Source organism: Stenella coeruleoalba (genome assembly GCF_951394435.1).
Source record: "Stenella coeruleoalba genome assembly, chromosome: 20".
Lineage (NCBI taxonomy): Eukaryota > Metazoa > Chordata > Mammalia > Artiodactyla > Delphinidae > Stenella > Stenella coeruleoalba.
Genome location: NC_137166.1, coordinates 4,777,178 through 4,803,480, shown reverse-complemented (window position 1 = coordinate 4,803,480; position 26,303 = coordinate 4,777,178). Strand labels below are relative to the sequence as shown.

General features: G+C 47.2%; 1 protein-coding gene across 1 annotated transcript; it reads left to right on the top strand.

Annotated features, from left to right (window-relative positions):
- Window positions 1-48: 48 nt before the first annotated feature.
- Window positions 49-26,066, top strand: DNAAF1 (dynein axonemal assembly factor 1; the record flags this gene model as incomplete). The annotated part of the gene is made up of 12 exons (XM_079907367.1): window positions 49-184; window positions 2,623-2,758; window positions 3,210-3,301; window positions 5,127-5,348; window positions 5,487-5,653; window positions 8,811-8,932; window positions 16,323-16,489; window positions 17,749-18,039; window positions 22,135-22,244; window positions 23,804-23,860; window positions 24,742-25,114; window positions 25,945-26,066. The coding sequence occupies 12 exons, from the start codon at window positions 49-51 to the stop codon at window positions 26,061-26,063; spliced, it is 1,992 nt and encodes a 663-aa protein (XP_079763493.1). The 3' UTR covers window positions 26,064-26,066.
- Window positions 26,067-26,303: the final 237 nt, after the last annotated feature.

Genomic DNA, 26,303 nt, shown 5'->3' with positions numbered 1-26,303 from the left:
ACCGGGCTTCCCCACTGCTACGGGGTGTTCAGTGTTTCAGGAATAAACATGAACCGCGACGCCTCGGAGCCCGTGGCGGACGGGGGAGCGGAACAGGACTGCGCGCGGGAGCCGGGCTTGGAGCCAGCCGTGGAGGAGTCGGCGGGTGACCACGGGAACGCAGGCCAAGGGGGCCGCAAGGAAGGTGCAGACAGCCGCCCCAGGGAGGCGAGGGGGGCGACGGCCTGCGCCCAGCACCACACCCCTAGTCTTCACAGCCAGCAGTAATAGTAATAATAATAATGGCGGCCGACACTTACTAAACGATGCGTGCCGTGCGCTCACTGCATTCGAACCATACACCCTCCCTCTGCGGTAGGCACTCCTCTCCCCGTTTCATACAGATGAGGAACCTGGAACTTAAAGAGGTTATAGAACTTTCTCCAAACAGATTACCCTCAGCCAGTCAATGACAGAACAGACTCACGCCTGGACAGTCTGACTCCAGAGCCCAAGCCCTCACTGAACACACCATTCTCCCCACCGCCCAACTTTTTAATGTTTTGAATGTTTCCCTTTATTGCCGTCACCATGCAAGATCAAAGGCTCTCTCCCCCTCTAGATGGCAAGCTATGTCAGGGCAGGACATCCTGATTGAACTGGCAGTGTCCGGTCCAGTGTCTGATCTGTGGTAGACAGAGTGAATGACGAGCTGGTTCTTCTGAGGTGACTCCTCACCAAAGTTTTCCGGAATGGGCTTAGAAAACAGCCTCCCCTCCTGCTTGGCTTGGACTGTAAGGGAAACTTTTTAGGAGCTGGTAAAGAAACTACTTGATGTGTGTCTCATGTTTTGAACCCAGCCAAGAAATATATCGTGAGCATTGACTGTCCAGGCAAGCCCTGTAAGAGTTGCTGTAGGGAAGCCATGTTGCTCTGAGCACAGACACAGGTTTGAAGCCACTCCTGCTGGGTTCACGCTACCGTTCTGCAACTTGCCGGTTTTATGGCTGTTTGCCCAGAGCTTAAGCTCTCTATAGGGCAGTCTCCTCTTTTGCAAGCGAGATAGTTATAATTAGAGTGTCTGGCATACATTGGGCCAGTAATAAATAGCAGTTCTTGTTATTAATATAACCAATCAATTATTATGTATATTGAGCACCTAGTCTTTATTCCGCAAACCTTTATCTGGTGCCTGTTGTGGCTAGGCAGTATATGCAGTGGGAAATAGGAAATTATAAGATACAGTCCCATACACGGAGTGTTTAATCTCATTCGGTAGTCCACAGGGACACCCAGAGAGCAGCAGCAAACAGCCCTTAAGATCAAGTGCATTTGAATCAGCCAATTTTAATTGACCTTTAAAAAAAAATAAGTGCATTTGAGCGTGTTCATTTTCTTTCTACCAAAGATATTCCCATAATTTTTGTTTCTTCTTGTGTGTTTTTTGGGAGCTTTTTTCAAATTGAAGTATAGTTGACTTATAATATTAGTTTAGGTGTACAACGTAATGAGTCAAAATTTTTATAGATTATATTCCATTTACAGTTACTATAAAATATTGGCTGTATTCCCTTTGCTGTACAATACACCCTTGTAGCTTATTTATTTTATAGATGGTAGTTTATATTTCTTAATCCCCTACCTCTATCTTGCTCCTCCCTCCTGTTTGGAGAACTTTTTTAAAAGAACAGAGAACATTATAACAAACACCCATGTATCACCACCAAGAATTGAAAATGATTAGCATGTTAATCATATGTACTTCAAGTCTTTTTTTTTTTTTTTTTTTTTGCGGAACGCGGGCCTCTCACTGCTGCGGCCTCTCCCGTTGCGGAGCACAGGCTCCGGATGCGCAGGCTCAGCGGCCATGGCTCACGGGCCCAGCCGTTCCGTGGCATGTGGGATCTTCCCGGACCGGGGCACGAACCCATGTCCCCTGCATCGGCAGGCGGACTCTCTATCACTGCGCCACCAGGGAAGCCCCCTCAAGTCTTTTTTTAAAGAAATAAAGCATTTCAGATAAATTTGTGTTTTTTGCCTTACCCCACCTCTACTCCTAGCCCCATTCCCTTCTCCCCACCTCCAGAATTTTGTGTGGGTTCTTTCAATCTCATCTGCCTCTCTCTCTTCCTATCCTATCTATCTACCTATCTACCTGTCTATCTAAAATGTGTCCTTAAACAATGCACAGCATAGGTTTGTGTGGGTTTGATTTATGTAAATGATATCCTGTGCTCATTACGAAACTTGCTTTTTTCACTCCGTATGTGTTTCTGAGAATTATCCATATTGATTGACATAGCTCCAGTGCATTCTATTCCAAGGCAGAATAATAATCTGTTGCTTTATTGAACCAGTCCCTATGGATGGACATTTGCATTAATAGGTTTTGGCTGTTACAAGTAATGCAGAAGTGAATATCTTCGCACACGTCTCCGTGTCCAGCTGTACAAGAGGTTTCATCAAAGATCTGCCTAGAAGTGAAATTTTCATAGTCCTTATCAGTGCTTTAAAAATCACCGTGATACATTTAAAGAGTACCAGTTCCATGCTAAAAGCAGACAGTTATTCATCAAGTTGAAATTGGGGGACATTTTTTATACATTTCTCGATCTCTATAGAACCAATCTCTTTATTTTACAGAAATTAATGACCCTAAGGAAACATGCGTAGGTCCTTCGGACACTTCCTACCTCAGCGAGCAGAAACACAGTGGTGATAGCTGGTCAGAGGGTCACTTAGCACAGCAAAGAGATGACAAAGAGGATCGTGGCCCCAGGTACGTGGGTGTGCTCTTGCCACTCAGCACGACGCGTTTACCCACTAAGGTGGATGTTACAATCACCCCTTTGTCCAGATAAGGAAGTTGAGGCTCACAGAGATTAAATAGTCGGCCCCACGTCTGAGGATTAGTGGCAGAGGCAGGAGGGCGTCGTTCTGTGGCTTAACTAACCACAATCTATACAACTTGAATGCTGGACCTGGAGAGAGAGAAACATTAGTAGTTCTTGATGACACAAAGGTATTTCTATTAGCACACACTTTGCAGTTTTTGAGAAGGCCGAAAGTCACAATACTGGACGAGGCCCTGAAAGCTATAAACAAAGTCATCGGGCATATAGAATATTCTGGAATTTGTGGACGGAATGGGTGTGGCAAAGAATTTATGGGATATATTTTACAGCTGACAAATTGAAATAACTGTCTTGTTCATGTTTTTCATTCCACAGAATGACTAAAAATTTTCTGCGAAAACTATGCAAGCAGCATAAGCTTTATATCACCCCAGCGCTGAACGATACGCTGTACCTACACTATAAAGGTAAGCGCCACCCCAGCGCTGAACGATGCGCTGTACCTACACTATAAAGGTAAGCGCCACCCCAGCGCTGAACGATGCGCTGTACCTACACTATAAAGGTAAGCGCCACCCCAGCGCTGAACGATGCGCTGTACCTACACTATAAAGGTAAGCGCCACCCCAGCGCTGAACGATGCGCTGTACCTACACTATAAAGGTAAGCGTCTGGTGGAGGCGCGACCTCATGTCAGGTGGAAAGACTCCAGTGGTGTTAAGAATTACTTGCAGGGATCATCTGGTGTTCTTAACTTATATTTAAGTAGAAATTTCAGAGTTTAGTGGAGATGCATGGAAAAGCAATAATATTTCTTTGAAGAAAAAGTCTTACGTGACTGGAGTTAATACGGGTTCAAGGGAAACACATTGGTATCTTTTATCTATATTTGCTAAAGGACTCATACTTTTTCGAGCCAGTAGCTACTTGTAAATACTTTGGGCCTGGGAGGGTTACGTTGTGAAGGACTGTGTCGGTGTCCAGTATCACACATAAACTTAAGTTCAGGTTCATAGACAGGGCTATTCTAGCAATGAGGAACCAGAGTGAGAACTCCCAACCTCGTGCTGAACTTGGGATGGCCACCCTGCTTCATCAGACCATCTTTATGTTCATTTGTTCAGTAAGTGTTTACTGAGAGCCTTCTGTGTGCTGGGCAAGTGCTGAAGATACAGAGACGGATATGGTAAAGATGCTTTGGTGTCTTGGGGGACAGGGCGGCCACTGTGAGAAGGTTCACGCTGTGCCTGGGAGATTCACGGAGGGCTCCAGCAGCACAACTACTCTAAAGGTGTGGAACGACCCCTAACTGGTCTCCTCACCTCCACGTTGCCCCCCCAAAATCCTCCACCCAATATCTTGGTGTAACAGTGATGAGATGACTTAGGGGGGCAGACCCCAGAGGACCAATATTTAAGAGGTGGGAAGAAGAAGAAGACCCAGTGGGTTAGACCAAGTAGAAAGAATCAGAGAGGTAGAAGAATTAGGAGAGAGATATGCCTATATTATCTACTGCTGCCTAACAAATTACCCCCAAACTTACCAACTTAAAAAATTATCATTATTTGATACTGTTTCTGAGGGTCAGGAATCTGGGAATGACTTAGCTGGGTGGTTCTGCCTCATCGTTGCTATTACCCTTTTTTAATAAAAACTTTTGGTTAAAACTTTTCAGGCAACAAAACAAATGACTTTGAAAAAGTTTTGGTAATAGCAGGTGCACTGTGAATTACAAATCTATAATGAGTCACTCAAGGAAACAAAAATGTTTGTTCTCCTCACCTTACATGTGGCTCATAAAACTGAAAAATACCGTCAAACCAGACCCGAAGTTTGGACTGGCTTCAGGCACAGCTGGATCCATCCTGGTGCTCACCGCATCTCTTCACGAGGCTGTTTCTCCCCTTTCCTTGGCCCTGCTTTCCCTTGTGCTCATTCATTTCAGGCAGGTCGCCCCTCACTTCTCCCCACTCCCAGGCGAGAAGGGAAGGTGGCTCCTTCAGTGTTAGGCTCCACCCTTCCAGGCTGGCAATTCTAGCAGAAAGTTACCTCTTTCCAATGGAGCCAGCAAAGTTCCCCGGGATTCATGAAGGTTGGCTCCACTCGGCTAAGCGTGACCAGCCCCCTGCAGAGAGCCATGGGGTAGTATCAGGACAGGGATGTCCCTCCAAAGAGGCAGTGGTGTAACTGAGGAAGGACATGTGGATGCTGGGCAGATAGGCAGAAAAGAGGGTGACCCCTGTGCCTCTGAGTGTGTAGAAGCTTAACCGACTCCCCCTTCCTCCCCACTAGGCTTTGACCGCATCGAGAACTTGGAAGAGTACACAGGGCTGCGTTGTCTCTGGCTGGAGTGCAACGGAATACAGAAAATCGAGAACCTAGAGGCCCAAACGGAACTGCGATGCCTCTTCTTGCAAGTGAACTTGCTCCATAAGATCGAGAACCTAGAACCTCTGCAGAAACTGGATGCTCTCAACATCAGCAACAATTACATCAAGACCATTGAAAACCTCTGTAAGAAGGCCCTGACGTGGCGGGGCGGGGTGGGGTGGGGCGTCCACTAGGCACCCACATCCACCACCGTTTCCTAGCGGAGGTTCTTAACATTCTTTTCCACCTGTGTCGCTTACTTCTGCCCACCTCCCCTTCCAGCCTGCCTGCCGGTCCTCAACACACTCCAGATGGCCCACAACCACTTAGAGACCGTGGAAGACGTTCAGCATCTCAAGGAATGTTTGAAACTCTGTGTCCTTGACCTTTCCCACAACCAGCTGAGTGACCCAGAGATCCTGAGCATTCTCGAGAGCATGCCCAACCTGGTAAAACACACACACGCACACAACTTGCGTTATCTTGTGTTCTGTAGACAGCAGATCTCTTTTCTCTTTCCCCTCCCTCCCTTCCCCCTTCCTTTCTCCCTGCTTTCTTCACACCCATCACACTTTTTTTTCTTCTCTGTATTTTTAGCTGGAGTGTTTTCAATGCCAGATGCTGTATCGTTTCACCCACAAATATTTCAGTGCGTATTCTTGACAGATAAGGACTTTTTAAAAGCATCATGACAATACTATTATTATATCTAAAATATTATCAGAAGGACGGTTAATAACCAGTCCATATTCAGTGTTCCCCATTTGTCTCAAAAATGTGCTTTGACTGTTGGGTTTTGCAAATCCAAACCAGATCCACACATCACGTTTGGATTACGCATCTCTCAAATCTCTTGATCTATCACAGTCTCCCCTTGGCTGTTCACACACACACACACACACACACACACACACACACCATAAATCTGTCGAAGAAACCGGGTCCCTCCTCTGGTTGTCAGCCACATCCTGGATTCAGCTGACTGCATCCTCATGGTGTGGTTTAACGTGTTCTGCTGTCCCCAGTATCTCTTGTAAAATGATGGTGGAGCCAGAGACCTGATCAGATATGGGCTCAGAATCTAACTTTGAGGTTTGCTGTTGCATCAGTCAGGGCACCTGTAAGTCTGGTCGCCTCTCGTTTTGTAACTTTCAGCTTGATTCGTGGGTTTGGCTGCTGGCAACCAGATCCAGCCTTCATGAAGTCCCTCACCCCCTTCCCCTGATCGTTTCTGCAGCTCCCGAAGCATGTTGCCTCCATGTGTGATTTCATTAGGAGTCACACAGTGACCGTATTCTAAGTCTCTTATTCCTTCTGCACCTATTAGCTGGAATGCTTCCACAAAGAGCAGTTTTGCTCATCCATTCATGCCTCCCTAATATAAAGTCCATATAGAAAAGGCTGGGATAGGGACTTCCCTGGTGGCGCAGTGGGTAAGACTCCGTGCTCCCAATGCAGGGGGCCTGGGTTCGATCCCTGGTCAGGGAACTGGATCCCACACGCATGCCGCAACTAAGAGTTCACATGCCACAGCCAGTGAGCTGCAACTAAGGAGCCCGTGAGCCACAGCCACCTGCCACAACTAAGACCCAGTGCAACCGAATAAATAAATATTTTTTAAAAAAGAAAGAAAAAGCTAGGATAAATGCTTGTTTTTTTTTTTTCTTTTTATGTATTCCTTTTCAGAGAAATGTGTCAGGAACGTAGGAACCTGTAAAGGTGACAATGAGGTTGAACCTCTAAAGGTTCACGTTATCATCGTGAACACAAAGATTTATAGATACAGTATTTGATATGACTTAACCCTTGCTGTCATTTTAATTTGGGGTGATTGAATGGTCCCATCTTCTGGCCTGTGGCAACCCCTCCAGGCAGCTCCTGTGTCCATTGGACTCCACTCCAGCAGCCTTTGATGACTTCCTTGCTTTTTAGTGTATATGTGTTGTCATGTGAACTAGGAAAAAATATTCCAAATAGCACACAACAAACTTGAGTTCACTGTTTACTGCTTAGGGTATGGATAAGAAGGAAAAAATAAGTCCATTTAAAGAAAAACAGTGAGCAAACCATAGTTCAGGAACAATCTGTAGGGCTTCCCTGGTGGCGCAATGCTTGGGAGTCCGCCTGCCGATGCAGGGGACACGGGTTCGCGCCCCAGTCCGGGAAGATCCCACATGCCGCGGAGCGGCTGGGCCCGTGAGCCATGGCCGCTGAGCCTGCGCGTCCGGAGCCTGTGCTCCGCAACGGGAGAGGCCACAGCAGTGAGAGGCCCACGTACCGCAAAAAAAAAACAACAAAAAAACCCCAAAAAACCAATCTGTAGAGCAGACTGTCACCAAAGACGACTTTAGAATCTATGTCGTCACCAGTACATGGTGATGATATAAAGCTGTATTATGATACCATTGTTTGGCCTGGCTGCCGTAACAAAGTACCAGACTGGGTGGCTTACACAACAGAAATTTATTTTCTCATGATTCTGGAGGCTAGAAGTCCGAGATCAAGGTGTCAGCAGGCTTGGTTTCTCCTGAGGCCTCTCTCCTTGGCATGTAGGTGGCCATCTTCTCCCTGGGTCCTCATATGGCCTTCTCGGTGTGTGTGTCTGTGTCCTAATCTCCTCTTCTTACAAGGACCTATTGGATCATGCCCCACCCTAATGACATCATTTAATCTTAATCACCTCTTCAAAGACTCTGTCTCCAAATACAGTCACATTCTGAGGCGCTGGGGGTTAGGACTTCAGCATATGAGTTTGCTGGGGGGAAGCAATTCAACCCATAACAAGAACAGTCAGCCTCGTGGTTGTTTTGTGATGGCTTTTACATTCTCCCTACACACGCAGCCCTTTAGTTCCTGCCCCTGGGGCACATCGCTCCCCCGACTCAGCCCCACAGAACAGGTCACTTGAACCAGTATATTTATTTTCCTGAACAAGAAAAATCACTTTGGATATGAAAAACATTTCACCAGTTCAGGCAAACTGATGTTAAATGTTTCACCCACATGTCACCTTGACCATTCACCTTCTTGAGTTTCATCGGCAGGAGGGGAGGTGACAGTATTTAAAGAGGGGTGGGGACGGCGCACTGGCACTGCTGTGTCGCTTTCCCTTTCCTGGTCCCGACTTGACATCCAGAAGACCTATAAGCTTGGCAGTAGATAAGCAGGCACTTTGCATCCTATGCCCTCAGTCACCACTTCTTATCTGTCTAGCTGCTGTGTACATTTTCTTAAAATGGGTCCTGGCTGGGAAGGACAGAAAATGATCAATTGGAGATTAATTTCAGTAAAAGAGATTGGGCCAGCAAAACTAATGCAATCACTGCCCTCGGGTAAAGGCCTCAGGAAGTGTTTTCCAGTATTGTTCTGGAAGGACAATGAGATTTAGGATCTGAAGTTCAAGTGTAATAGAAGAAAGGGCTGCCCAGTTCTCGGGACAGTTCTGATGGCACAGAAACAACGAAAGCCTCTGCCTTCTCTGATATCGTCTTCGTGATTTGATGTAAACACTCCCTGTTTATTTATTTTCAGAGCACTGCACATATTAAATGTTTTAATCGCATCCATTTTTCAGTGATTAATGTGGTTCTGCCTGTGTGCTTCCAGCGTGTACTGAATTTGATGGGAAACCCAGTGATTAGGAACATCCCGAATTATCGACGGACACTCACTGTACGACTAAAACATTTAACATACCTGGATGACAGACCAGTTTTTCCAAAGGACAGGTAAGGAGACAAAAAGCCTTTTGATCATACTTAATAGTTGAGCATACTCAATATTAAACTTTTAAAATTTTCTGATTTTTGAGCATTTCCACACATCATTAAATATTTCAGTTAAATAGGTTTAATGGCTTACATGATTGTTTTTAATAGGAAATTCCCTGTTTTTGAGCACTTATTCATAGATTTTTCATAATCCTTTGATAATTATCCTTCTATATAAGCCTCTGATCTCATGGCCGGTTATTTCCTTAGGATGGAACCCTGAGTTGTATTATTGGATTAAAGATAAAGACTGTGGTTTGAGACTTTTAAAAGGTGTTTTTAAATATTTTCTAATTGTTTTCTAGAATGTTTGTATCAACTTATAACTTCCGCAGACACAGCCATGTAAAAAAACAAAACAAAACCTTTGCCAGGCCAATTGATGAGTGAAGGTGGTACCTCGCTTTATTTATTTATTTAATTTTTATTCATTTATTTATTTATTTTTTGGCTGCATTGGGTCTTTGTTGCTGCGTGCGGGCTTTCTCTAGTTGCGGTGAGCAGGGGCTACTCTTCATTGCGGTGTGTGGGCTTCTCATTGCAGTGTCTTCTCTTGTTGCAGAGCACGGGCTCTAGCACAAGGGCTTCAGTAGTTGTGGCGCATGGGCTTAGTTGCTCCACGGCACGTGGGATCTTCCCAGACCAGGGCTCGAACCCGTGTCCCCTGCATTGGCAGGCAGATTCTTAACCACTGCGCCACCAGGGAAGTCCCAGTACCTCGTTTTAAATTTGCATTTTTGGGTAACTGATGAAGTTGGTCATTTTTACTACCTTTGTTGGGCATTTGTGTTTCCTTCTCTATAAGTATTGCATTCATGACTTCTTCCTAGTTTCCTTTCGGGGGGATGCTTTTTCTTACTGATTCATAAGAGCTCTTTGCATATCAAGAATATCGAACCTGGGACTGCCATGTATATCATCACTGCTTTTTTTTTTTTTTTTTTTTTTGCGGTACGCGGGCCTCTTACTGCTGTGGCCTCTCCCATTGCGGAGCACAGTCTCCGGACGCGCAGGCTCAGCGGCCATGGCTCACGGGCCCAGCCGCTCCGCAGCATGTGGGATCCTCCCGGACCGGGGCACGAACCCGTGTCCCCTGCATCGGCAGGCGGACTCTCAACCCCTGCGCCACCAGGGAAGCCCACAGATTTTTAAGCAGATTTTTAAGGTTCACCCACATTGCAGCCAGTGTCAGTAAATACTTCCAAAATAATGCTGTGAAATAACATTCCATTTGGAAAGCCCACATTTTATTTTATTTTATTTTTTTATACAGCAGGCTCTTACTAGTTATCCATTTTATACATATCAGTGTGTATATGTCGATCCCCATCTCCCAATTCATCCCCCCACCGCCCCCCACCGCTTTCCCCCCTTGGTGTCCATATGTTTGTTGTCTACATCTGTGTCTCTATTTCTGCCTTGCAAACTGGTTCATCTGTACCGCTTTTCTAGATTCCACATATATGCATTAATATACGATATTTGTTTTTCTGTTTTTCTCTTTCTGACTGACTCTTCACTCTGTATGACAGTCTCTAGGTCCATCCACATCTCTACAAATGACCCAATTTCGTTCACTTTTATGGCTGAATAATATTCCATTGTATATATGTACCACATCTTCTTTATCCATTTGTCTGTCGATGGGCATTTAGGTTGCTTCCATGACCCCGCTGTTGTAAATACTGCTGCAATGAATATTGGGGTGCATGTGTCTTTTTGAATTATGGTTTTCTCTGGGTATATGCCCAGTAGTGGGATTGCTGGGTCATATGGTAGTTCGATTTTTCGTTTTTTAAGGAACATTCATACTGTTCTCCATAGTGGCTGTATCAGTTTACATTCCCACCAACAGTGCAAGAGGGTTCCCTTTTCTCCACACCCTCTCCAGCATTTGTTCTTTGTAGATTTTCTGATGAAGCCCATTCTAACTGGTGTGAGGTGATACCTCATTGTAGTTTTGATTTGCATTTCTCTAATAATTAGTTATGTTGAGCACGTTTTCATGTGCCTCTTGGCCATCTGTATGTCTTCTTTGGAGAAATGTCTATTTAGGTCTTCGGACCATTTTTGGATTGGGTTTTTTTTTTTAAATATTGAGCTGCATGAGCTGTTTATATATTTTGGAGATTAATTCTTTGTCTGTTCATTCGTTTGCAAATGTTTTCTCCCATTCTGAGGATTGTCTTCTCGTCTTGTTTATAGTTTCCTTTGCTGTGCAAAAGCTTTTAAGTTTCATTAGGTCCCATTTATTTTTGTTTTTATTTCCATTACTGTAGGAGGTGGATCAAAAAAGATCTTGCTTTGATTTATGTCAAAGAATGTTCTTCCTATGTTTTCCTCTAAGAGTTTTACAGTGTCCGGTCTTACATTTAGGTCTCGAATCCATTTTGAGTTTATTTTTGTGTATGGTGTTAGGGGGTGTTCTAATTTCATTCTTTTGCAGGTAGCTGTCCAGTTTTCCAGGCACCACTTACTGAAGAGACTGTCTTTTCTCCATTGTATATCCTTGCCTCCTCTGTCATAGATTAGTTGACCATAGGTGCGTGCGTTTATCTCTGGGCTTTCTATCTTGTTCCATTGATCTATGTTTCTGTTTTTGTGCCAGTACCACATTGTCTTGATTACTGTAGCTCTGTAATATAGTCTGAAGTCAGGGAATCTGATTCCTCCAGCTCCGTTTTTCTCTCTCAAGACTGCTTTGGCTATTCAGGGTCTTTTGTGTCTCCATACAGATTTTAAGATTTTTTGTTCTAGTTCTGTAAAAAATGCCATTGGTAATTTGATAGGGATTGCATTGAATCTATAGATTGCTTTGGGTAGTATAGTCATTTTCACAATATTGATCCTTCCAATCCAAGAACATGGTATATGTCTCCATCTGTTGGTATCATCTTTAATTTCTTCCATCAGTGTCTTATGGTTTTCTGCATACAGGGCTTTTGTCTCCCTAGGTAGGTTTATTCCTAGGCATTTTATTCTTTTTGTTACAATGGTAAATGGGAGTGTTTCCTTAAATTCTCTTTCAGATTTTTCATCATTAGTATATAGGAATTCAAGAGATTTCTGTGCATTAATTTTGTATCCTGCTACTTTACCAAATTCATTGATTAGCTCTAGTAGTTTTCTGGTGGCATCTTTAGGATTTTCTATGTATAGTAACATGTCACCTGCAAAGAGTGACAGTTTTACTTCTTCTTTTCCAATTTGTATTCCTTTTATTTCTTTTTCTTCTCTGATTGCCGTGGCTAGGACTTCCAAAACTATGTTGAATAATAGTGGTGAGAGTGGACATCCTTGTCTTGTTCCTGATCTTAGAGGAAATGGTTTCAGTTTTTCACCATCGAGAATGTTTGCTGTGGGTTTGTCGTATATGGCCTTTATTATGTTGAGGTACGTTCCCTCTATGCCCACTTTCTGGAGAGTTTTTATCATAAATGGGTGTTGAATTTTGTCAAAAGCTTTTTCTGCATCTATTGAGATGATCATACAGTTTTTCTTCTTCAATTTGTTAATATGGTGTATCACACTGATTGATTTGCATATACTGAAGAATCCTTGCATCCCTGCGATAAATCCCACTTGATCATGGTGTATGATCCTTTTAATGTGCTGTTGGATTCTGTTTGCTAGTATTTTGTTGAGGATTTTTGCCTCTATATTCATCAGTGATATTGGTCTGCAATTTTCTTTTTTTGTAGTATCTTTGTCTGGTTTTGGTATCAGGGTGATGGTGGCCTCATAGAATGAGTTTGGGAGTGTTCCTTCCTCTGCAATTTTTTGGAAGAGTTTCAGAAGGATGGGTGTTAGCTCTTTTCTAAATATTTGATAGAATTCACCTGTGAAACCATCTGGTCCTGGACTTTTGTTTGTTGGAAGATTTTTAATCACAGTTTCAATTTCATTACTTGTGACTGGTCTGTTCATATTTTCTATTTCTTCCTGGTTCGGTCTTGGAAGGTTATACCTTTCTAAGAATTTGTCCATTTCTTCCAGGTTGTCCATTTTATTGGCATACAGTTGCTTGCAGTAGTCTCTTAGGATGCTTTGTGTTTCTGCGGTGTCTCTTGTAACTTCTCCTTTTTCATTTCTAATTTTATTAATTTGAGTCCTCTCCCTCTTTTTCTTGATGAGTCTGGCTAATGGTTTATCAATTTTGTTTATCTTCTCAAAGAGCCAGCTTTTAGTTTCATTGATCTTTGCTATTGTTTTCTTTGTTTCTATTTTATTTATTTCTGCTCTGATCTTTATGATTTCTTTCCTTCTAGTAAATTTGGGTTTTGTTTGTTCTTCCTTCTCTAGTTCCTTTAGGTGTAAGGTTAGATTGTTTATTTGAGATTTTTCTTGTTTCTTGAGGTAGGATTGTATTGCTATAAACTTCCCTCTTAGAACTGCTTTTGCTGCATCCCATAGGTTTCGGATCATGTATTTTCATTGTCATTTGTCTCTCGGTATTTTTTGATTTCCTCTTTGATTTCTTCAGTGATCTCTTGTGTATTTAGTAACGTATAGTTTAGCCTCCATGTGTTTGTATTTTTTACATTTTTCCCCTGTGATTCATTTCTAATCTCATAGCATTGTGGTCAGAAAAGATCCTTGATATGATTTCAATTTTCTTAAATCTACTGAGGCTTGATTTGTGACCCAAGATGTGATCTATCCTGGAGAATGTCCCGCGTGCACTTGAGAAGAAAGTGTAATCTGCTGTTTCCCAATGGAATGTCCTGTAAATGTCAATTAAACCTATCTGGTCTATTGTGTCTTTTAAAGCTTGTGTTTCCTTATTAATTTTCTGTCAGGATGATCTGTCCATTGGTGTAAGTGAGGTGTTAAAGTCCCCCACTATTAGTGTGTTACTGTCGATTTCCTCTCTAAAGCTGTTAGCAGTTGCCTTATGTATTGAGGTGCTCCTAGGTTGGGTGCATATATATTTATAATTGTTATATCTTCTTCTTGGGTTGATCCCTTGATCATTATATAGTGTCCTTCCTTGTCTCCTGTAACATTCTTTATTTTAAAGTCTATCTTATCTGAAATGAGTATTGCTACTCCAGCCTTCTTTTGATTTCCATTTGCATGTAATATCTTTTTCCATCCCCTCATTTTCAGTCTGTATGTGTCCCTAGGTCTGAAGTGGGTTTCTTGTAAACAGCATACATATGGGTCTTGTTTTTGTATCATTAAGCAAGCCTGTGTCTTTTGGTTGAAGTATTTAATCCATTCACATTTAAGGTAATTATCGATATGTAGGTTCCTATTACCATTTTCTTAATTGTTTTGGTGTTGTTTTTGTAGGTTCTTGTCTTCTGTTGTGTTTCCCACTTAGAGAAGTTCCTTTAGCATTTGTTGTAGAGCTGGTTTGGTGGGGCTGAATTCTCTTAGCTTTTGCTTGTCTGTAAAGTTTTTGATTTCTCCATCAAATCTGAATGAGATGCTTGCCGGGTAGAGTAATCTTGATTGTAGTTTCTTCCCTTTCATCACTTTAAATATATCATGCCACTCCCTTCTGGCTCGTAGAGTTTCTGCTGAGAAATCAGCTGTTAACCTTGTGGGAGTTCCCTTGTATGTTAAATGTCATTTTTCCCTTGTTGCTTTTAATAATTTTTCTTTGTTTTTAATTTTTGTCAGTTTGATTACTGTGTGTCTCAGTATGTTTCTCCTTGGGTTTATCCTGCCTGGGACTCTCTGCACTTCCTGGACTTGGGTGGCTATTTCCTTTCCCATGTTAGGGCCGTTTTCGACTATAATCTCTTCAGGTATTTTCTTGGGTCCTTTCTCTCTCTCTCGTCTCCTTCTGGGACCCCTATAATGTGAATGTTGGCGCGTTTAATGTTGTCCCAGAGGTCTCTTAGGCTGTCTTCATTTATTTCCATTCTTTTTTCTTTATTGTGTTCTGTGACAGTGAATTCCACCATTCTGTCTTCCAGGTCACTTAACCATTCTCCTGCCTCAGTTATTCTGCTCTTCATTCCTTCTACTGTATTTTTCATTTCAGTTATTGTATTGTTCATCTCTGTTTGTTCTTTAATTATTCTAGGTATTTGTTCTTTAATTCTTCTAGGTCTTTGTTAAACATTTCTCGCATCTTCTCGATCTTTGCCTCCATTCTTTTTCTGAGGTCCTGGATCATCTTCACTATCATTTTTCTGAATTCTTTTTCTGGAAGGTTGCCTATCTCCACTTCATTTAGTTGTTTTTCTGGGGTTTTATCTTGTTCCTTCATCTGGTACATAGCCCTCTGCCTTTTCATCTTGTCTTTCTGTGAATGTGGTTTGCATTCCACAGTCTGCAGAATTGTAGTTCTTGATTCTGCTGTCCGCCCTCTGGTGGATGAGGCTATCTCAGCCCACATTTTCTTTATCTATCAGTTGATGGACATTTGGGTTGCTTCCACTTTTTGGCTGTTGTGAACAGTGCTGCTATCAATGTTCGTGTGCAGGGTTTTGTGTGTGGACGTTTGTTTTCAACTCATTTGAGTAAATACTTAGGAGCACGATTGCTGGATTATATGTAAGATTGTTTGCTTTGTAATTGCCAAGCTGTCTTCCATGGGGCTGCGCCATTTTGCATTCCCACCAGCAATGAAGGAGCATTCCTGTCGCTGCACATCCTTCCCGGCAGTTGGTGTTGTCAGTGTTCTGGATTTTAGCCGTTCTGTTGAGTGTCAAGTGGCATCTCATTGGTTTAATTTGCACTTTCCTGATGTCCTATGATGATGAGCTTACTTGCCACCTGCCTATCTTCTTTGGTGAGGTGTCCAGTTCTTTTGCCCACTTTTTAAAAATGTGTGTTTTTTCATTTTTGAGTTTTAATAGTTCTTTGTATGTTTTAGATACAAGCCACGTTTCAGTTATCTTTCTTGCAGATATTTTCTCCCACTACGTTTGCCTTCTCATTCTTTTAACCTCTTCCCGTTTTTAAGTCATCTTTGTATTAATGAGTTGCAATAGGTCTTTATATATTCGAGATACAACCCCCTGATCAGGTATATGATTTGCATACCCATTCTGTGGGTTGCCTTTCATTTATGGTATTCTTTGCATGACACACATTTTTAACTTTGGTGGAGTCCAATTTCTCTATTTTTTTCTTTGTCACTTGTGCTCTTGGCCTCGTATCTAGCTGGCTTTGCAAACCATTAGACTTTACAGATTAAAAATGTGCACATGTTAATACGTATCCTTGCAGTCGTATGTCCTGTGCCTTTAGTTTGATTTTGGGGAAGATGCGCAAGTTTGGTCAGATAGTGTATGTTTTGGATTTACTTCGAACCTGTGACAATTCAAACCTCCCCGATTTCTGGGGTGTTCTTGTTTCTTTGTTTTTTGTTTTTAATACTCCTAAACAGAGCTTGTGCAGAGGCCTGGGCACAAGGAGGGTACAAAGCTGAGCAGGAGGAGAGACAGCAGTGGGAGAGCAGAGAGCGGAAGAAGATCACAGACAGCATTGAGGCCTTAGCCGCAATCAAGCGCCAGGCCGAGGAGAGGAAACAGCAGAAAGCAGGCCAGGAGCAAGGTGCGTGCTTGAGACGCAAGGAGGACCCCGAGCTCTGTTCAGATTAAAGAGCTGGGCTGTGGAACTCAGCCTTTCATCTCAGGGATTGGGGGTGGGGGGTGGGGACCATTCGTTCACGTACCTGCAGATCTATCTGCCCTTGACCTCAAGGACGGTGCTCAGGGCACCTTATTAAGTAGGAACCCCCTTCCTCCTCTTACACCCAGTAGAAGAGCCAGAGTCTCTATGTGTGCTTTTAAATGACATTTAGTGTTTTTCACCTAATTACAAAATGTAAATACGCTACACATAGAAAACATAGAAAGGCAAGAGTAATAACAGTATCATAGCAAGAACCACTCAGTATTCAGTGTGGGTATTTCCTGGCTTTTCCCCACGCATGTAAAACATAAGTATTTTTTTTAATAGAAAAAAATGGCATAGCTCTATGGCTTTCTTTTTTATATATATAAATTTATTTATTTAACGTATTTATTTTGGCCACATTGGGTCTTCGTTGCTGCACGCAGGCTTTCTCTAGTTGTTGGTGAGCGGGGGCTACTCTTCTTTGCAGTGCACTGACTTCTCATTGCGGTGGCTTCTCTTGTTGCAGAGCACGGGCTCTAGGCACGCGGGCTCAATAGTTGTGGTGCATGGGCTCAGTAGTTGTGGCTCACAGGCTCTAGAGTGCAGTAGCTGTGGCACATGGGCTTTGTTGCTCTGCGGCATGTGGGATCTTCCCGGACCAGGGCTTGAACCCATGTCCCCTGCATCGGCAGGTGGATTGTTAACCACTGTGCCACCAGGGAAGCCCCTGGCATAGCTATATTGCTTTTTGCCTACTCTTTTGAATCAGCATAATAGTACAGTCCCATAAAATCGATGTTCCCCTGTAGCATGGTTTTATTTCCCTTTTCCCAACTTTTAATTTTGATATTTTTCAAGTTTTAAGAAAAGCTTAAAGAATAGTTAAAATGAACAGCTGAATTGTCTCTCTAGATCGGATGGTTGTTAATATTTTGGCACACACACACACACAGTCTTTCCTGTTCCGCTGACCCATTTGAAAGCAAAGGCAGACATCGTGGCCCTTAACCCCAAATACCTCAGCCTGCGTCTCCTAAGAGCCCCCTGCACAGTTTTCTAGTGGCTGTGTCCTGTGCCGGCAGTGCACGCGCTAGGCATCCCCCTGGTGGACTTTCAGCCCGTGTATTTAGCACCTAAACAGCACTCTGATGACCATCCCGGCAGTTCACTGCAGGTCCCCCTTGTCCTCCCAGGACGTTCCCAGCTCACTGTGGACTTCTGCTCAGGGGAGATGCTCGCGCCAGACAGTGCCAGGGACTTGGGTGCCACTGTGGAAGGGGAGGAAGCGCCTGAAAAGGACAGAGAAAGGTGGCAGAAGACGGAGCTGTTTGTCAAGGAGAGCTTCGAGGCCAAGGACGAGCTATTCCCAGAAAAGTCAGAAGAGTCGAGTCTCCCAGAGGAGCTGCCTGTGGATGCTGACGGGGAGCCAGGGGCGGCGCTCCCTGCCAAGGCCCCGCCACCGAGCCCCGGAGCTGCCTGGGAAGGTAGGTGGTTGAGAACAACAGGGGTGTAGATGGGCCAGCACCCGTCTGCGGGCCTCGGGTTTCCACTTCTGACTGCTGAGTCTGCGAGTTATCTAGAACCACAAGGGGAGCCCGGACTGCATTTCTAGTATCAGCTTCAACAAGGTGCAAAGAAATGGGTGAGACGCTAACTGTATTTTATCTAACCCAGTACATCTAAAATATAACTGATATAATAACTGACATCATCATAAAGTTATTCATGAGACACTTGCCCTCTCTTGACACCAAGTCTTCAAAATCCAGCCTGTATATGCCACTTACAGCACTTCTCAGTTCACACGCTCACTTTTGAATGGTTAAGGTGAAATGCAGCTCTATGAAAAGAAGCAAGTTGTTTTGGGCTGCTTCATTTTTTCAATTGAAATGAATTAAAAATAGATACAATTAAATAAAATGTAAAATCCAGCCCCTCAGGAGTACTGGCCACACTGCCGGCACATGGCCACAGCTACCACAGTGAATGATGGTGATCTAGAACGGAAGCCCACTAGCAGGTTCTCGCCAAGTTCCTGGGGTTCTGCTGACTAACAGATAAACCCAGGACTCGGCCCTGGACACTGCCCATTACTGCTGTGTCTGTGCAGCCCTGGGGGACCCGAACCTTCTGTTCCCAGCCTGAGCAGGATTTGAGGTCCATCTGGGGAGGTCAGCTGGTCTGGCCCCCACTGTCTGGGAGAGACCTCGAAGTAAGCCTAGCCTCTAGACTGCCGAGGGGGCAAAGGCCACACCCCAGGGCACCAGAGATGGGTGAATTATCTTTCCAGCTGAAGATAATGGCAGGGCAGACTGTCCTCAAAGCTTAACTCAACTGAGCTCTATTTTAATTATTCTTTTCAAAACCTTACTGGCCACTCCATAGCCCCAAACAATCAGTGCTCCATTATTCACTGGGATTTACTACTCACCCCGCTTTTGTTCAGTAACATCTGAAAAATGTATCGTGTAGCCTACAGTCTTTAACACGACGTCTGTGGGAAATAGAAACGCACCTTAGGAAGGAGGGGTGGTGTAGGGAGTGAGGTGACCTGTGACTGTGCTGACATCCATGGCCCTGGCCCCCATCTGGGATGCTGGAGCTCATGAAGTCCCCAGGGGTTCCAGCAGGTGAGGCAGGAGCAGTGGGCGGAGAGCAGGGAAGGAGCAGGAAAGTGCGTGGGATCTAAACAGCCACCGCCGCGGGGAGAATAGGCTCCCGCCCCGCCCCGCCCGTCCCTCTGACGCCCTCCTCACACTTGTCGGGTGGCTGTGCCACTCCTCTTCTGACTTTGCCATGAGACTGCGGCTGGAAGGCATCTGTGAGAAGCGTGACTTGTCTTGATTTAACTTCCCCTGGGAGGCACTGAAGCCCTGCTTTCTGTGGCTCCTGGCTCCACTTTGCTGGATGGGATTGTAGACCCTCCAAGACCTGGTCACTCCTTGGTTTCTGGGAGAGAATTTCTACTAGACAAGGGTCACGTTTTCCCTCAAGCTTCCCACAGATGGCGATGTTATAGGTTTTGTTATTTAAAAGGGGCACTAATCATGTATTAAACACACGGGGAAAAGAGCATCCTCTGAACTACTGATGTAGGTGTTGGCACGTGTATTCTGAGACCCAGATACAAGGTTTTGCCTGCATCCTCACTCCCCCTCCCGTAAGTTTTTTGCCTTGAAACTGCACCTAGCCTAGAAGCAGAGTTTTCTATGAGTGAAACCATCAATTGCCTTCCTGAACGAAGGGCACATTTAACGAGGAGCTGGCAACCTGCGGCAGGTCGGAAGAGGGAGGCGCAGCCAGATGTTTATCTAACGTGTCAGCCAAGGCCATGACTTCCAGCTTAGCCTCCCCAAAATCCCACGATCAGGTGCTCTCACTAGTAACCCATGTTACTGAGTTGGCAACTGGGGCTCAGAGAGGTGAAGTAACCTGCTTCACGTCACAGAGCGAGTGATAGTGGGGCAGAACTGAAGCCAGATCTGCCCGCACAGACCAAGCTGGTCTCCACCTTGATTCACTGCCATCCTCCCTGCTTTTAAGCCCCCACGGCCTTTGCAGCCCACCCCTCCCCCATAGTCCCCTCCCTACTGAGCTAAACCCTCTGGGTGTCCTGAGTCCCAAGAGGGGAGCTGGGCTGTCAGAACAAGGAGGTCCCTCTTCCACGCAAGTTACTCAACCCCAAGAAAAGCAAATCTAAATATAAAAGCCATCTGTTTTAAAAAAATCACTTTTCCATTTACCTTTCTTGCATGGCACACAGTCTTCCCTTACAAGTCACGAGGCCTAGTGAAGGAGCAGGAAATTAGGAGATAAACGGTACGAGCAGCTTTGCTGCGTTCCCTGGGCTCATCCTCTCTCATCATGGAGTCAGGAGCCAGGGAAGGCGGCCTGGGGACCGAGTCAGGGCTCAGAGGCTTGAATAGCTCCCCATCCCGACGTTGAGTCTAAACAGGACCAGGGGAGACGTGATGTGAGCGCATACCGTCACGGAGACACACGTTTCCCACCTCTAACTGATGACACTCGGTCTAGGGGAGCCTTAGCTTCCTTCCAGTGGTCACCAAAACGGCACAGAGGATGACTCACGCATTTCACTAAAACACTCTGTGAACAGGCGAGGCAGCGAATTTTCTAGACAGACACCCTGAGGTCAAACCCAAGTCCAGCCCCTTAACCAGCTGGGACACCTCAGGCAAGCCACAAAACCTCTCGGAGCCCGTTCTAGCCCCTGCAAAGTGGGAACAGTCTCTGCCGTGGATCGCATGAGGCAACGTGAGGAACACACCCAACAACTACTCTTCCCTGCCTCGCCTTTTCCCGGCACACAAAGCCTAGGCAGGTAGGTTTTAGGAAACAAAGGGTCTCGGCAGCTGCCTGGACTAGAAGCTTCTGCTGGCTGGGAAGCTGGACGCCACGGCGCCACAAGCAGGACACAGGGGTCCGGGGGAAGGGCTGGTTGGAGGGGAAGCAGACTACTGTCGTAATTAGAAGCTGCAAAGCCACGGGCACAGCCAAGTGGAAGAGACCACGACAAACCGGGCCTGGGAGGTGGGCCTGGGATCGTCCACAGCAGCCCCGAAAGCCCCTGCCCACTTCCTTATATCATTCTTTTTTTAAACGTCTATTTATCTACTTTGCCTATTTTATTTTATTTATTTTCGGCTGCTTTGGGTCTTCATTGCTGCACGCGGGCTTTCTCCAGTTGTGGCGAGCGGGGGCTACTCTTCGTTGCAGTGCACGGGCTTCTCATTGCGGTGGCTTCTCTTGTCACGGAGCACGGGCTCTAGGTGCACGGGCTTCAGTAGTTGTGGCATGCGGGTTCAGTAGCTGAGGCTTGCGGGCTCTAGAGAGCAGGGTCAGTAGTTGTGGTGCATGGGCTTAGATGCTCTGCAACACGTGGGATCTTCCCGGACCAGGGACAGAACCCGTGTCCCCTGCACTGGCAGGTGGATTCTTAACCAATGCGCCACCAGGGAAGTCCCCCTTGTTTCATTCTAAACGGGTGCCCCAATGCAGCTCTCGAGTCAAACTAGGCATGGCCAGTCCTCAGGGTGGACAGCGGACCAGCATGTTGTGAGCAGAGCGGGGCCATTCATCTTTAATCACGGAGACTGGAGAGGAAGCAGAGGGCAGGATAGGAGGGCCCTGGGGGAGGAAGACAAGCCCTGTCTGGACTCCACGTTCCACAGGCAACCCTGCGGTGACTTCACAGGTCTCCCTGACGCTCGTGCGGCAGGAGGGGCTGTGAAAGTTGGCCTTTGGCACCACGGCCTTTCTTTCTTCATCTCCTGGCCCATCAATCATGCCTTTTCCAAGGTTCCTGCGTATTCTTCACAGATTCCTGGCTGGTGCTTCCATCTCCAGGCTCCAGAAAGGGGGCGGCTGTCTCCCTTTCCTTTCAGACATAATCTTGTCCTAACCTGGGATTCTTGCAGCTCCTGTCACAGGGGCTGGAGGCTTTCGGACCTGAGGGCTTTGTCCTTCCTCTTGGAATCGCCTTAACCTCAGGTTTACCCGTCTGTCCACCGTGTATGAAACTAACTCCAAGATTAATATAACTCTTTGTTGTTCCTTAGAATCAGCTCCCCAGACAGTGGCCACTGAAAGTGCATCAGGTACAGAGCTCTGTGGAGCTGAAGATTTGGAAGCCATCAGACTGGAGACGAAGGAGAAGCTCTTCATCGATGTACGTAATTGGTGCATCTGCAGAGAAGTATCTGTGGTACAGCCGGTATCAGATCAGGCACAAAACTTCCAAATCCTTGCTGCCCAGAGTGTGGCCCTTGGGCCAGCAGGCATGGTCTCCCCTGAGGGCTGCTCAGAAGGCGGAACCCCGGGCCCCACCCCAGACCCACTGCTCAGGACCTGCAGTTAATAAGCCCTCCCCCAGAGGCGTCCGTGCCTGTGCCCCTTCAAGACTGAGAAGTGATGGCCCAGGCTGAGTCCCCTTGAACTACATCTACAAACCTCCTGCCGTGTTTTCCCCGAGGAAGCTACGCTGAGCGCAGCTCCGTCTGGCGAGCCTCTCCCTCTGTGGACAGCTGCCCGTCTTCCTGGCCTGACTGTCCAGCGGCCCGCCCCCTGGGGCTTGTTCAGTGAGGGGCCGCCTGACCTTGGGACTGATCACGGCCCGGAGCACGGCCCTCCTCCCTGAAGCCCTTCCGCTCTGATAACAGTCTGACATGCTGTGCCCACAGGAATGGGTCTCTGGGGACGTACACACTTTGCCATGACCCCCGGGAACGGTGCTTTGGTGGGGCGAGGGGTGGGGGCCGGCGCCCCACCCTGTAGCCTCACACCCTGCCCGCCCGGAGGACGGCCCGCCTCTCCGCCCACGAGTGAGCTCCTTCTGTTCGAGACTGTGCGCAGCTTCGCCTGCCCCGCCCGCTTCTTCTATAAACTCCTACACGGGTGTTTCATTCCCAACCTCACAATTTCACGTGGCTCAACAAGTGTTCAACTGAGTACAGCCAATATTCAGAGTGGGTTTCTGGTTTTCTGGGCCTGCATATACAAATGACAAAAACAAAAGTGGGCAATTCTTCCCTAACATTTGATAACTGACTGTATACAGGACCCCAACACTAAGCTGGCACTGACCTTCCTCTTTGTCCGGCACTATTTTAAACACATCTTGTTATCGATTCATTTAACCCTTCCAATAACTCTAAGACATAGGTACCATTGTCATCCCCATTTTACAGATGAGGAAACTGAGAAACACAGAGGTTAAGCAACTTGCCCGAGGCTCCACAGCCAGGCAGCGTGGCTCCAGAGCCCACACAGCTAACACAGCCCGCGCCTGCCTCACACGGTGGACGGGGTGCTCTAGATGAAGACACCCCGATACACAACACAAAACAGAAGACCCCCCCTAGTTTGGGGGAGGTCCAAAATAGACTCGTTTTATGCCACAGAGTCCTAAGACAAATTTGTGTGTAGGAGGTACGTCTCCCCACAGATGAACGGGGTGAGTAACACCAAAGTGAAGTGGAGAAAGAGGTGGGAATTTCTGACACGTCACACCTTGCAAATCTCTTTCACTGATCAGATCCAGGTACCTGATGTTGCCTCGTGCGTGTGTTTCGAGCGTGCATGTGGCCTGAGTGGTCTGGGTCACTCCGCGGGCCCCTCCACACTCCGAGCACGTAGTGCAGGCTTGGTTGGCTGTGCGGCCACGTCTGTCCCGTGGACTGGGCGTTGGGAGCGTGCCCTCCTGCTGACGGGGATGGTTTTCTCTTCCAGGACCTGCCTGACTTGGAAGACGTGGATGCAGGCGGATCTCCGGGAGACCAGCACAAGGTGACCTCTCACACATCCCCCCAGTCCCACCTTCCCTTCCAGCCCTGTCACTGACCAGGTGTCTGGGAAAGCTGCATGCCCTTTGTGCCTGAAGCCTCCTCACCTCACCTAAGGAAAGGCGGCTGTTTACTGCTGCTCCCCTCTCTGAGGTTTCACAACTACCCACTCGGGTTTTTTGAACGGATCTTTTATCACTGATTTTTAATAATCATGTTCTGTATGTAATTATCTGAACATTTTTTCTATCCTTTTGATGTATCCGTATGTTCATCTAGTGAATGTCTGTACCACAGCGACACATGGGCAGGGGGGAAGAGAGGGAGGAGAGCATAGAAGGCCCTGTGGGGACCTCTCCCAAGGTGACCCGACCCTCCTCCCTCTGGCCGTACTGAGAGCCAGTGTGGGCCAGCCCCGGGAGCCCCAAGGAGAGGGAAGCCTAAGGTGTAATCTCAGGGCAGGAGCTCGTCATCGAAGGAGGGACACAGACAGGGGACCACAGTTCCATGGGGGCCTGACCTCCAAAGCACGACTAGGTGGCCGGGTGAAGGTGGAGCCCGTCAGAAGCCAAGGCTCACAGATGAACCATTCAGGGACCCAGGAGGGTGCTGGTGCAGCAGGAACAGAGTGGGCGAGGGCCGTGCCACACGGAGACCTGACGAGGACCGGAGGGAGTGGAGACCTGGCTGCAGAGCTCACCATGGCCTCCAGGGCTCACAGACGGCTGCCAAGGAGTGTCCATCCTGAGGCCCGACTTTCAAGCAGCGAGTGCTGTGCTCCGTCGGGCCCACAGTGTGATAGATTAAAAAAGCCGAGTTAGCATTGCGCATTTTGGAGACTATTGTGGAAACAGAAATGTTCAAATACATTTTTTCTTTTAACAGAAGATGTGCTTTCCAAAGATTACAGCCATCTCGAGCCTGGGTGACGACAGTGACCCTGAACTAGACTACACCTCACTCCCAGTGCTGGAAAACGCATCCACAGACCCCCTTTCCAGTATATTTGCAGTCTCCAAGGACACCTCCAGGAAGGCCGAGACGGAGACGCCCTTTACAGGCATATTCAAAGCAGCAGCAGAGAGGGACTTGGCAACCCACAGGAGAGACACCAAGGCCCCTCGCCCACTGATTCAGGAGCTGGACGATGACGAGCCTTCAGGGCAACCACCCTGGCCCCCAGCCTGCAAAAGGGAAGCCGCGCCAGCCCCGTGCAGTGAGGACAGGCATGGGGACCTGCTTCTGGCCTCCCCTCCAGGTACTGTCACCCAACTTTCAAGGCTACAGGGGCCAAAAGCTTCTCAGGGGGAAATGGACTGTGGACCACCCAAACCCAGAGCAGGTGGCCACCTGGGCCTTTGCCCTAGGAATCCCGTGTTCTCAGAGCGGGTCACTCACGACCTCTCCAGAGACCACGGAGATCGCTAGAGCATGTTCGTAAGTCGCCGGCCGGGGCCAAGGAGCTGCCAGAGTGACCCCCTCCCCAACCTTCCCCATCCTTGGCCCTTCCAGACCAAGGCTGCTGAGGGAAGGAGGGGACTGGTGATACCGCAGCTGGGAATATGGGACAAAATGAGGGTGACAGCTGGCCGGAGGGTGTGGGTCGTCCACATGCAGGCCCAGGACCGGGATGAATGACTGTGAGATGCTGCTGGCCGGGAAGCAGGCGGGGACGGCGCCCACAGTGCCCGGCTGGGTGGGACCGGTAAAGCCACACCCTGACGTGCCCGCCGGCCTGGCGCTGGGGCCTGTGCCCATGACCAGGGAGAGGCACTTTGGGGGAAGCTGGCTAGTGCTTGCTGGTCACAAGCGCAAGTGCACCGGGGGTAGCTCTGTGTTCAGCTTTGTGCCTCCGGGTATCCAACTCGGGGAGCCTGTTGAACACAGACGACTCCCGCTGAAGTCCATGCTGGATGGCAGCCAGGCTTCTTGCTGAACACCAGCTCGCGTGGCCGCCCCGAGGCCTGCACGCGGGAAGGGGTGAGGGCTGGCCGCACTTCCCGAGGACACCGAGCCTGCACGCGGGAAGGGGTGAGGGCTGGCCGCACTTCCCAAGGATACCGACTTACCCATTTCCTGGCTCTTTAGGAAACAGCCCCGAAAAGGGTGAAGCCCAGTCTGAGGTGGAGGCTGAGGAGCGCCCGGAGCCCAGGGCCAGAGAAGACTGGGACTCAGCCACAAAGGCAGCCCCTCTGCTCTTGGACTAACAGGGACAGGCCCTGGCCTGACCCCCCAGCAGGGGCACGTCACCCCCTTGGCTGGGCTCCCCTTCCCTTCAAAGAGCTGCAGTTACTGCGGGCGTGCAGGGCCCTGGACATGGATGGCACTGTGCTCCCTGCTCTCAAAGCCTAACACAACCCCCGGTTATTTGCAGTATAAACCATGTAACTGTAAATGTCTCCCCTGAGCACTGTAAACATTTTAGCACCCACGCAAGTCCCTATGTT